This window comes from Perissodus microlepis, chromosome 1 (genome assembly GCF_051167445.1).
Source record: "Perissodus microlepis isolate ML-2025 ecotype Zambia chromosome 1, ASM5116744v1, whole genome shotgun sequence".
NCBI classification, from domain to species: Eukaryota; Metazoa; Chordata; class Actinopteri; order Cichliformes; family Cichlidae; genus Perissodus; species Perissodus microlepis.
In genome coordinates this window covers 33,059,653-33,073,342 of record NC_140461.1, presented here as the reverse complement: position 1 = coordinate 33,073,342, position 13,690 = coordinate 33,059,653, and the positions used below count along the sequence as shown (strand labels likewise).

At 40.2% G+C, this 13,690-nt stretch overlaps 1 protein-coding gene across 1 annotated transcript in view; it reads left to right on the top strand.

The window, feature by feature from the left end:
* The first annotated feature begins 3,725 nt into the window (after positions 1-3,725).
* The window catches only part of nav2a (neuron navigator 2a), a 218,705-nt gene continuing 208,740 nt past the window's right edge, over positions 3,726-13,690 (top strand). The window contains exons 1-2 of the mRNA XM_084953283.1: positions 3,726-3,839; positions 4,449-5,105. Of these exons, the coding sequence (XP_084809409.1) occupies positions 5,025-5,105 (81 nt within the window). The 5' untranslated portion in view covers positions 3,726-3,839; positions 4,449-5,024. The remainder of the gene's footprint in view (positions 3,840-4,448; positions 5,106-13,690) is intronic.

Sequence of the window (13,690 nt, the reverse complement as noted above, 5' to 3'; positions counted from 1 at the left end):
ACAGCAAATGTTGGCACACGACTTGACACATGTAGAATTTATTTCATATTATACTAATGACAAAATATACTAATACAGTGGGATGCAAAAGTTTGGGCAACCTTGTTAATAGACATTATTTTCCTGTATAAATCGTTGGTTGTTACAATAAAAAATGTCAGTTAAATATATCATACAGGAGACACACACAGTGATATTTGAGAAGTGAAAAGAAGTTTACTGGATTTACAAAAAAGTGTGCAATAATTGTTTAAACAAAATCAAGCAGGTGCATAAATTTGGGCACCACAAAAAAAGAAATGGAATAAATAGACATTCACAAGAACAAGCTATGAGGCGGCCAACAAGTAAAACCTACAAAACAAAAAACCAATTAAACATGTTAAACTTCTTTAAGTGTAATGTTTTACACAAATAATGTTCAAACTACCCATGTGGGTTATAGTGAATAAATAAGTAGAGTATTTTATCTTCCCTTTAAAAGATAATCTATATTACACACAGACATTAATAGCCAGTGTCATGACAATAGAGTTTTCCCAGCTGGTCATCATAAAAGCATATAAATCTTAGCTGGTGACATAATTTCAGTCCAGGTGGCAATATAATAATAAAAGGGATGGTCTTGACTCTACACGTGTGCAAATGGAATCCAACAAATTATGCTTTAGGCACTTTCAGATAAGTCAGTATGCTAAAGCTATTGTTCAAACTTTTTTATGGAAGACTGTGCCTTATTCTCAACTGTAATTAAGACTCTGATGCTGCTACAGCACCTTTAATTGTTTTTTGGGTTTTTTTTCTAATCAGGAAAAACACGAACACAGATAAAAAATTAAAAACTGATGGCCATCGCATCAAAATGAGCCTCATGTTTCTGAGGATAATCCTTAAAGAAAAAAATGGGATAGAAGCTCTGCTATGATCAGGCTGCTGTGTAGTTGTACCCCACTAAACTCTCCCAACTGTCGCCTGACTAACATTTCACTTTGAGTCCCTAAATGTGCCTTCACCCACTACTTTGTAATAAGCAGCATTAAATCAATACAGACAACTTTTTGCAGCACCAAAACACTAAAACACCCAAAAAATCTATGCCTACTACAACAAGACGGGAGAAAACTTCCTGCCTTAAAGTTTTGTGTAAATGAAGGCTGTGTCTTTATGAATATGGATCGTGTGAGCCCGACATGAACTCAAACAGGGTGTTAGTGCAATATTTGGCCGCAGGGACCTTTGGTAAGATGGACACAAAACATGACATCTGTTAGTTGGTGCTGCAAATATTTTTTGTTTGTTTTAGTGAGATTGCCACATGCATTGCAACAATAATATAGGAAAAATACAAAAAAAAAAGTCTCCAGATCTTTTAGAGTTTTCTGAGCAGAAGCACAGGTTCAAACAGTTCCTGTTATTTCAGTTGCCATGAGAGATTTTCCTGAAAATTAATACTTGGATCTTCAGTCTAGCACACAGCTGTTAATCATTACGTGCATGGATGCACACGATAACCACATTATACAGCGAATAACCAAATTTATATAGCTGCTTGAGTAAAAGCTTTGTGTGGTTTGTTGTAAACCTGAATTTACATGATTTGATTACTGGCTTATTTTGCAACTTGCCAAGAACATGTCAGCATAACCAGAAAAATTAATCACACATAAATTTGATGGGAACTTTCACCACAAATCTGGGCTATCAATTAATGCAGGTCCCATGTTATTGGTTAATTTTGTGATAAGCTGCTTAGGCTTTCTAGGCCTAAAACAAGACCAGCTGATAAAACATGACCTGGTCTTGATCTGTTGCAGTTATACACAAGCACAATTTGGCTTAACTTATAGCACATAATCCATATTTGTGTCGAGTGGAAAAAGGAAATGCCAAAGACTTCTGCAAAAGATCCAGTTTACAAACATATAGCACAACATATTTAAAAAATATATAGCTGTGCGTTTGTGGAGAGAATATCGTGGCTTTCAATCACTGAGAGAACAGTGAATTCAAATTGTATAAGGAAATTTTACAGTCCTGGACCTGAAGCATAACAGACCATTTCTGTTTCAACAAGACAATGAATCATCAAAACACACTGTCAATCAAAAACTGAGTCTCTGGAAAAGAAGAAATTTCAGGTTTTAAATAGCTGAGTCTAAATTTAACCCACTCGAGATCCTGTGAAGTGTACTGTTCAGTCGACACAGCTGTAGTGGCTGTAGCTTAGGTGGTAGAGCAGGTCACCTACTAATTGTAAGGTTAGTGGTTTGATCACTGTTTGCACACAAACATTTTTTAATTTTTTTTAGCATCCCAAATATCATTGGGCAACGTATTAACCCCAAGTTGTTCTACAATGCAACCATCACAGTATGAATGTGTGAATGTGTGCTTGCATGGATGGGTGAATGAGGCAAGTTGTGCAAAGTACTTTGAGTGCTCAGAAAGAATAGAAATGTCCTATATAAGAACCAGTCAATTTACCAAGTAACACTGATGAACTACAATGGCTCTTTGAGGGGATGGTGTGTGAAGTCTAAAGTTCCTCCCCGTAGTTATGCAGATTTCATAAGCAGCTGTGTAATGACCCAGTGGATCATCAGAAACACTCACCAGCCTACCAATAATCAGTTCCAGGCTTGTAAGAACAGGCTATACACATCCTTAAAAAGTAAATAAAAAATAAACTGAAAAAATCTGATTTTATTTATTTAGTGTTAGGTCATTTGCTTAAGTAAAAGTAACAAAAAACAAACAAACAACAAAAACACTTAAAATCTTATTGTATAGTATTCATTTCTGAAGAATGTGTAATATACTGGAATTCTTTATATTACTTTGATGTTCCAACTAATAAAAGTGAGTCTAAATTTAATGACTGGTATCTGAATTTTCCAGTGTGGATCAATAAAGTCTGACTTTCTAATAAGTTCACCTAGGAATGTAGACTAAAAAGTACAATTACCAGTTATTAGCGCTTGCATGTCTCTAATTCCCCATTAGGTGGCAACCAAGCACTACCTACCGAGAGTAACCATGGAAACCTACGGCCGCCCTCAAGGATGTTGAGAGAAAACATCGGAGCTTGAACCACCGCGTGACGTAATGCCAAGGCTGAGAGAGCGAGCGGGACCTTAATGCTGCCTTCAGGTGCTCGTCGTAAATGATGGCATCCATGTCCGCTAGTTAAACACAGTAAAAGAACCGTTTTGACTAAAAAAAAAAGAAAAAGAAAAAAAAAAAGAAAAGAAAACCTAACTGTTTGATCGCTAAGTATCGCAGCATCTGTAACGACAGACTTAAAATGCCATCCTCAAAACTGCGGGCCTATGGTGATAATAATAATAATAATAATAATAATAATAATAATATGTAAGTTTTACATCACAGACATGAATGTGTAAAACAGAGGCTAACTCTAATACAGAGGCACTTAAAAGTCATTTTTATCATTGTGAACGCATTATGAGCTCTCATTTTAAGACAAAACTATTTTGGTTGCAAATAATATAGCCTACGAGGAGATCTAATTTTCGAGTATTCTAGCAATTTTGCTAGTCTAAAGAGCTTGGAAAGAAAAGCGTCTGGACTTCTTTAAGTTGCTTGAAGACGTTTCACCTCTCATCCGAGAAGCTTCTTCGGTTCTGAGTTCCTTAGATGTCCAGGATGACTGAGAACCTTCACGGACATTTTGCTATCCATCCCACGCAAGTACTAACATTTCCGACGGCACGTGAATGAGGCAGCGGGCTGCTCCGCTTTCAGCCAGAGGAGCGGACAGCGCTGCGCACGAGACAGGTACCTCCATGGGGAAGGCAAAGAAAACAGAGGAGAGCGGGGTGAGCTCCATATCTTACACCAAATTCAGTTCTTTCATTGAATTTCTTCTCCTCGTTTATTTAAAGCAGCCAACTGCTACCAGTTTCCAGAGAGCTCAGAGCAGCAGCCGGTGTGTCAGGCAGCCTGTGAGCTCTCCCAGATTATCCTGCAGGGATGCTGCAGTAGCTCAAACCTTCGCAAGCAATTTGTTCAGTTTGTTTTAACTCTCGAGTTAACGTGTATCTGTTGTCAAAGTGTAGCGTTAGCAGCTTTGTGTGTAGAGAAGTCCAGAAAGTATACAGCATGTTTAAAAGACCGTTAGAAAGTTGCCAAATTGTGTTTTATTAAGTTTTTTCTTTTCTTTTCTTTTCTTAGGGTTAAAAAGCCCACACCTGCTGCAGGTGTGGGCTTTTTAATTAGTTTGTGCACCGTGAAACGTACTCAGATTATAGGTTGTAGCGTGTGATCGCTGAGCAGTCAGCAGGAAACTAAATGATTCCGAAATCATTTAGTCGTTATCATACGTTAGCCCATGCATGGCTGCAATTTGGTCGTGTGTGTAAATATGCTGAAATATGAGTTTGTCACCACGGTCTTCTCCGTTTTCTTCTTCTCTTGTTTACTGCAAGGTGCCACACGTGACCGCGGAGCTGTGAGTGACACCAGCTCCTCCACATCAGATTTTTCTGGATGTTCTTTTTTTGGGGGTGGACTCCTTTTGCTGCAAAGAAACTGAAATCTGCCGACATTTTTGTGGTTTTTTATAATAGCAGCAGAGAAGACCACGAGGATCACAGCCTTCTTCAAGAGCAAAGGTCTCTTGCTGCTGTGATGTTTTTAGGAGAGGGGTTCCTCCTGGTTGTTTCCAGTTCCCCATCTCAGCCCTGATGCTCACTTCAGGTCAGCCCCTTGGGATCTGGAACCTCAAAGAGAAGCCATCAAGAAACAATATGACTGAGACGGAGCATGTGGCCGAGGTTGGATCCCCTCAGAGACTCGGTGTCATCTTTATAATGAAGCAAAGCTGATAAGAAGGACAATTGTTCTTTTTTTTCTTTAAAGAGACATTCATGAACCATAAGTGGAAATTAAGTGGGAAGGGGACTGAAATACTCTGAGCAGGTATTTCCCTTCGTTCCGTGTTAAAAAGGTGGGATATTTAGCTGTGGGAGAGCCCGAGTGAGTACTCAGTTACTTATGGAAAGATGGAGGCAGGAGCAGAGGCTAGCCCAAAACAGCACCAGAGGAGGAAGCCTGTGCTGCATGGATTGGAGGACCAGAAAAGGGTGAGTGTGTATCTACTTGTGTGGGATTCTGTTGGCTTTACTGTACAACAAGGCTGTGTGAGGGTACGCAAGCTTACAGTGAAGCCATGCTTTAACAGTTGACTTTTGGCAGGGTGATGCATGAGACGTCAATGAGGGAAACAAACCTGTTGCTATCTCCTTTAAAATGTTTGGTTCAATGCATGAGCAAAAAAAAGTATTCATTCTGTCATGAAGGAGATTCAGAGGTCTGCCTGACCCTCTTGAGGAAACAAACTGTGGAGGCAAGGGAAGCAAAGCGTGATTGATTGAAAGCTAACAATCAGTGAAAGCGTCAAGGAGTCTGTGGGTTCCTCTTTGAGGCCTCTTCCTTGGTTTGTGGTTGTGAGTTACTTCAGCAGTCTGCTGCGCTGAGATTGATAGAGCACTTAATACCACGACTCAATTTTCCCTGTTTCAGCTTCGCTCCGCATTTTCTGCATGATGTTGATGTAGCGCTGTTGTAAGCTGGTAAGGGTTTGATTTTTAGATGAATGATTACATTGTCCTCTGTAGGACATAAAAAAAACCCTCCTTTTGTTTGGAGATAGAGATGAGCTGATATTCTCATTTGCCTGGGACACTGCACGGGTCTGACAGATTGGAACAGGCACCAGGTGACAGACCTAAATAGATGTCTGATTTAGAGTGCATTAGTCTTCATTTAAGGATGGGAGGCAGAGTGAATTTCTCCTGCTCTGCTGCAATGGGCAGGGACTCGACTGACTTATGGTTCAGAGTATTTATCTCACGCTCAGCACACCGTTTGCAATGTGTTTATAGCTAAGAGATGAGACAGGGGCTCCCCAAATTCTCTGGGTTGGGGATTGTGTCTGTGTTCCAGCATATTGCAGCAACCATCCAGAGCAGCTGAGAAATGGACAGCTGTCGAGGTTTTGATTTCAAATTATGTACAGATCTGTCAGATTCCTGCCATAGGTGCACCAGGGTTTAGATTTAAGAAGGAGGTCCGTTTCCTTTCCTGTTTATCCCATGTCCTCTTGTCATCCCATAAATTATTGATTTGATCAGGTGTGTTAAATTAGACACATGGGAATATGTAGAACATGAATATTAATTGATCCAACCAAAGTCCCAGCTGCTGTTTTCCAGTTTCCCAGGCTACCGAGTATCTTGCTGGATGCTAAGTGACACACCGAGCAACACGAGGACCTTGAAGCCAAAAATCCATAAGAACCTTTCTGCATATTGTGATTAAAGGGGTCTGAGAGGGAGCTTCTAGACCGCTGTGCGTCCGCTGTCTTTGGCCATTCACTGCCATTTTTTCACAAATCAGGCGAGCAGTGCAAGGTCCTTATGGAAGCAAGGTGTATCACATGAAACATGTACTTAGAGAGAGGGGATTCGCAGGTAGCATAACAACAGCAGTGGCTGCATTGACTCCAGACAAGCTCGCAAAAGTATATGACGAGTTTGGCAATTGTATTGAAATACGCCGTGTGTCCAGAGGGGCACACATTAAGCACTTGTAAACATTGTAAGTATATAACTTTATATTGACATACCCTGTAAATATAACAAATTGATTTAACTCAATAATCCTCAGGACAGAGAAACTGTATATATCAATGCAGCAGTCATAAAACCTAAAAAGTTGTTGCTGACTTTGCCCCAAAAATAAGGTTATAAAAAGTCTTGCCCCTTAGAGGTTACCTCTCCTCATTACATCTCTGATACAAAGCAGTATAAAAAGAAGAGGAAGATGTCCAGGCAGTAGGGGGGGGGGTGTATAAAAAATCTTATCTGGATTTTTCCATCTGCTTCATTGCTGCTATGGTAACTAACCCTGATATCATTCATAAAGGGATTTTTTTTTTGTTGCCCTTTGCATGCTCAGTGAGTTCTCAGCAGCGACACGTCTAGTTCATTAGAAGCCAGCTGCAAATGTGACGGCATCATCAGTAGGAAAACAGAGCAGGCCAGACGCTTGGCCGTCCCTAAAGAGAAAGGTTGCGCTACACTGGGCCAATATTCACCTTCCCTCTTAATGGACATCAAGCAACATACATAAATTGAAAGCACTGATGTAGTAACGTTGACACACAGCTACCCATTGTGAGAGAATTACCTCAGGCTTTCATGCAGAGATTCAATGTCCCCTGGCAATTACCTAGGCTGTGTGGGTTCAAGATCCTATATGTGATACTCTCCCCAGTAGGAGGTAATTGGATTTTGTTCTCTTTGTAGATGTACTATGTCACATGTCCCCTGCTTCATATATTAATGTTCACTGAGTAGCAATCATGGACGTACACGGGAAGTACTAGAGAATCATGGATGTATTTTATTGTATTGCAATGATGTTTTATTAAGTAGAAACACTGTTTTTTGTTACTATCAGAAACCTGTCCTTATGTAGCCACTTGCTATTCACTGAACATGAACTCCTTGAGGTTAGAGCTTTAGTCTTAGGAATTGTCCAACTGCAAGAAAGGATTGCAATTGTACTGTTACTTAGCAGCATTTTTGCAAAAGCCATTAGGTTAATTAGTTCTTACAAGTTTTACTGGATAGAAATGAATTTCTCCTTTTCTGGGATACCACTGAAGGATATTGAAGAACAGGAAGTCAGTGCTGTGCCACTGTTGTTGAAGTAGTGACGAGTTTCATCCTTAAAGCTTTAACAACACTGAAGAATCTACAAGTGGAAGCGGAAAGTTCAACACTCAGTAAAAACTGCCATAAAATTAAGTCACATTAAAAGTTTTATCTGATGATCCTTGGACAGACAACAACCTCTCCATTAGGTCTCGGCTAAAACTGTAATTAACATAACATCTTTTGGGAGTCAAAAGCTGCCTCTAACACAGATATAGGTAATTTTATAACCATGAGAATGTAATGTGTAACTCTGAAAATGTTGCCCCACATTTTTGATAAAAGTTGGGTTTCCTCTGACAACAACACTTTGCAGCACATATTCATGCATTGTTTCTGCTCTGTAACACAGAGTTGTGGGAGCCAGCGTGAAATTGGGTTGTAGAGATTTCAATGATTGTGAACTAGAGGTCTAGACAGGCATGCTTAATTTATTGAAGAGCAACAAAAGAGAAGAAGTTGATCTTTAATGAACAATTCTGTTGCGTCTGCTGGTAGGTGGGATATCCCAGCCTCCCATACAGCCTCACTCCTGAGAGAGTGCTAATGAAACACTGAATTCTCTGTTATTGAACTGCTGGCTAATTTATATCCTGACCTCACACTTGATTTTTGAGACATTACACATTTACAACACAAATGTCAAACATATGGTAAAGGTTCAGGCAGGGTTGACTTTAATCTGTTTTTCTTAGCCATGCTTTAAAGCTGTCTACATGTTTGGTGAAAAAGCAGCGCTTCCAACATTTCTATTATCCACAGAGACAGAACGCAAATCAGGATTCATTATGCTGAGAAAATGCACCAGCCTCAAGCCGACAGTCAAAAAGACACTAATTGAAAAAGTGGGCAAGATTTCATTACTGGTTTGACATTAGATCTTAACCTCCGCCCTCTCACTAGCAAGTCCGAGAGATGATGAAGGGCATTCAGAAGGTGACAGAGAGAATTGTGTAATGGAATCTCTCATTGATTCAGCTACGTGAGAATGAAAAGGATTCTGACACTAATTGCTCAATCAGAGCCGCTGGAAATTATGTATTTATTTTCACCAGCTATTCTGACTGCTCATTAAAGAGTGTTTGATACGGTTGGGTGGGGTTCTGTAGGATAATGAGGTGTTTACAGTGGATGCGCGTGTTGATCTGCTGCAGTTATTCTCTAACAGCCTCATAATTAGCTAAGAGTCACAGAGGAGTGGGAAACGCTACATGGCTTTTGTTTATGTTCTTCATAGGGTGGACTTAATCTGCAATCTCAGGACACAGTTTATACACAGTGGGAGAGGCCTGTTTAGCAACGTTTCGAGTTTCCTTTCCACAGATGACAGCCTCCAGTGATTCCAGCTTTAAAACGGTTCGATGAGACTTGTTGATAGGATACTGACCCTATAGTAGTTAAGCTGACAGTGTTTTGTTTAGCTTCAGCTGTTTATGGAAGCAGCATACCATGACACATGCATAAATAAAGACCTAACTATTATTGTTATGGTGGATAGTTGCACTCTTATTTAATACCACTAGTATATCAGACTTGGTTTCAGTTAATTTTTTTTAATCCCAGTAAGCTGGGTGAACATCTATCAATCCATCCATCCATCTTCACAGTGGCAGATGGTGAAGAATAGTAGCTCATTGACACTTTTCTTTAGCTACTACAGTAAGCATGCCTAAAGCAGGTTAGATATGCAGTTGATATCAGTTGAAGGTTTTATTAAATAAACTGAGGTATTCTCTGTGTGACTCTGGGCAGTAAAAATAGTTTCGAAGTAGATTCATCCGTAGTACATGCTCAGCCCACAAAATGAATGAAGAAAATATGAGATGGGAAAGCCTACTTTTTTGATAATACTTGGAGCTGAAAGAGTTCTTGATGCATGCTCAATCATCCAGGTAAGCAAATCCCAAAAGGTTGATTCTGTTTTCAGTGGGAAAAACGTTTCAGCACTCATCCAAGTGACGTCTTCAGTCTCAGCTGACTGCAGGTTTCCCCAACCTTATAAACAGTACATTTTCACAATGACTGACACTAGCCTACTGAATGAACAATGGGCTGGGAGGTCAGTTCCTTGATCGTTTATAAGTCAGCTGAGACTGAAGAAGTCACTTGGATGGGTGACGAAACATTTCTCCCACTGAAAACTCTATGTCCAGATGAACTAAAATAGTTATGTTTCATTGTGACTGTTTTAGTTTTGTCCTGAAGATTACCAAAGCACCATGAAAAGAATAAATAAACAATTAGCAGTTTTTTCTACAATGGCTTCTCCAACCCTGGATGTTTAGGTAGACATATGCCCAAGGTCACTGTAGCCGTACCCTCCCTAATCTGCCAACCTGTTCATTGGGACTACAACATCTGTGCTACCACTCAGATTTCTACAGTTGGGCCTGTCTCTTAAATAAGCATTTATAGACACATCTCTGCAGTTTGCTCTATAAGGTGCTTTTTTTAAATCTTTTTTTTTCTTTTAAAACCACTAAAAATGATCATTTGTTGCTGGCATCAAACAGATTTGAATAACGAGACTTCAGTTTTTCTCTCAAAAAGAACCATTGCAGTAATATGACCCCAAGTGGAGACATCCATTAGATTTGGTCCTGAATCATCTCTCCACTGTTATGTTGGCCTGTTGCCTAGATATGGAGAGCAATAGAGGAGTGACAATTTGTCATTGACAGGGTTTGATTGATTGTTCATGCCAAGCGCCCTGCTCTGCTGGTATCTGAAACTAATTGAATGTAATATCAGAGAGATAGGATAGCACGATGACAAATGAGCAGCCTTGTGAGATTGTTTAGATCCTATTGTAGGCATTATCTGACTATAACAGTTGCTCCTTGCTAGCTGCCCTCCGACTGTAGCACTTAGATAAGTGATCACTATCTTTAGTGATCACCATGGCTTGTAGTGCTCATTACCTTATTTAAACTTAGCAGCTAGCTGAAACAAACAGTTTTTCTTTTAAATATTTGTATTTAAGCTGTAAAGAAAGAGCAGGATCTGGCACTTTGTGATAGTGAATGTCTTAATGTCATGAACAGTGTTTGCCAATAGAGATGAGGGCTCTCTTAGCCACCGACTAAACGTGTCTTGCAAACCAGGCAGCTGCGGAGGAGAGACGGGGATTTATTTTAGTGAAGGACTGTGTTTGCCCAGTCATGCAGCACTGACGAGCACTGGGGCTCAGGGGTTTGGACTGTGGATGGGAGAGGATGGGGGAGGAGGGGGTCAGAGGGTGGAGCTGGGACCAGGCATGGAGCTCTGAGGCTGGGGGTTGGGAGGATGCTGCACTAAGGAGGCTGCTTGGCCCTCAAGAGCCATCTGGCCATCACCCTCTCCATGCACCCTGAGGGAGGGTGAAGGACAGGTGGCAGCGGCTAGTGGGATGGACTGGTCTTTGGTTATGGGATATCATGATTGGCTGTGCAGGCCTCTTAAAAGTCAGACCCCTCGAATACCACATGCCCACTCAGCTTCCAGTCAGGAAGGACATCCTTCATGACCCTGGAAAAAAACCTTCTTCAGACCAACCACAATAATACTGCTTAACACGGTGTCCATTTTTTTGGCGTTAATCAATTTTGAATGACATAAATAATTAATTTAATTAAACATAAATGGTTTGAAAATCATCTCTTGCCACATCAAAGCACATGCACAGTTTTCCTTGAACTTGACTCATGGAGAAAGCACTTTGTTGCCTGGAGTCAAACACAGCAGTCGTACTGTGGAATCAATATGTGGAAACTACAACGTAATTTCCTCTAACGAAATAAAAGATGAATTAATCAAATGAAATACAAGTGTGCACATAAAATTACAAATCTCTCCCCCCAGTTTTATTTGCATGAACAGTTCTTTTCATTTAAGATGGTACTTTTTCCTTAGGCCTCCATTAATTTTCTCCCCTGCTTGAAAGAAAACATTCTGAAAAACTGATGATTAACTTTTTTTTTTTAAACAGTAATCAGCGAGAGTGTAAAGCTATACTTGAAACACACAAATCAACAATATGTCAATTTTTCTAAATTTTCATTAGAGTTCATTTTTTGTGCTATGTGTGACAGCTCGGACAGAAGAAGAGCTGGTTGTGTCAGGAACACAACCAGCAGGGTGTGTGATGGTCTTGCTGTCCTGACCTGCACAACATTGTAATCCCTGTCTGGGGGTCAGTGGGCAGGATCTGGCTCGGTCTGCTTCAGGGGAGGTGCTCGGCTGATGAACAGGTGCTTCAGCTCGCTCCTGCGGTGATGGGATTTCTTCTTTGCTATGACCGTTGTGTGTTCACACGAGAAAAAAACTGGTAATCATTTTAGCAGGTGGCTGTGAATTAGGAGCAGTCTATGTACATTAAGGACTCTTTTGTCTTCAGTGTTATTTCAGTGAATAATGAGGTTATAATTAAAGCTGAGAAGCAGTGTTTGTCATACTGGGGGGAGAGCTTATTTAAAAGTTAACCCTTTTTAGACATGAAGACTTCTTCACTGTTTATTGCTTCTGATCAATGGACAGTTATTCTTGAAGGCTTCTTGTCAGTGGATATAATTTCTTTTGAGATTATTAGATTAAGTTCATGTGCAGCACCTGTTTGGATAGCTTTGTGCTCATGTTGTGACTGGAATAGATGGAAATAAGAAGGTGAGATTTTTGATATAAAACCAAATGTCTGTTTCATTCATTTCCATTGTCTCTGCTGCAGTGTGAACACATGCAACAGCAGAAGTTCATCTTATAATACTCGAAGGGAGTCCTTCTTTGGCTTGTGGCCTTAATGTGAGTCCATTAAAGTCTTTGTTCTAGAACATAGGTGTCAAACTCTGGCCCGCGGGCCAAATTTGGCCCGCAGCCTAATTACATTTGGCCCGCGAAGCCATACCAAATTACTATTAGAGCTGGCCTACTGGTATTATACAGCTAATATATATATTGTTTAGTATTAAGCTTTGCTTGTTCCATATTCAGTTTTTCAGCAAAACGTGTTTGAGTCCATAAGAAAAGATTCATTCTTATATCTGGAGGAATAAATATATTTCAATAAATATTAATTAATGTTAGCCCGCGACTTTGTTCCAGTTTTGAATTTGGCCCACTGTGTATTTGAGTTTGGCACCCCTGTTCTAGAAAGACAGAGACCCCGTTATCTTGTGTTTGCAGTGTGTGCTTGCGTGTCTGTCTGCATGCGTGTACAAGAAAGGGATTGAGCAATGTGTTTAGGTGGGGCTCTTCCAGCTTTTCCATGTTATGTATTCTCCAATCCTCGGTGTATTCTTCGTCCTGGGAAATAGCACATGAATTCAATTTTACACACCAGGAATTTTCCAAGTGATAAGGAGGGATTTGGGGGGGGGGGGGGCTAGTTTTCATTTGTAGCCCCAACCGGAGGTTCCTCGAGTTCCTCCAGCCAATCTTCTCCAGACACACAAACACTCCACAGGCACCCTAAGATTACCCCCACCTCCATCAATGAGTCAACAGTTTAAATTTGGAGAGGATTTCAGTTGTTATAGTCGGAAGCTTTAGACAAAAGAAAGTGGAGGACTCTTCACTTTTGCCACAGTGGCCACCTTTATAATAAAACAGATTTCCACCCTGTATTTGTCCATATTGCTGGATGCTTTTTGCCTGCAGGGCTGAGGAAATCACAACTGGCACTGTGACATGATCAATGTACTAGAGATCCATTGTTTGAAATAAGCTCAAAGCTTTTTTTTCTGAAAGGAAAATTAGATTTTTCTTTTAGCAGTTTGCTAATATTGTCATAATTTGTATTAGTCATTTTATTTTTCAATTTCTAGCTGAAACAAATCTTTTTACATCAAACATAAATGCCCACCTGCAGCATACAGGTACATATTAATTATTACATGTTCACATGTGTTAATTAGATGTATCTTTATGGCGTCCCACCCCATCCACTGTAGCATTTGTGTAGGCATTTAACCTCC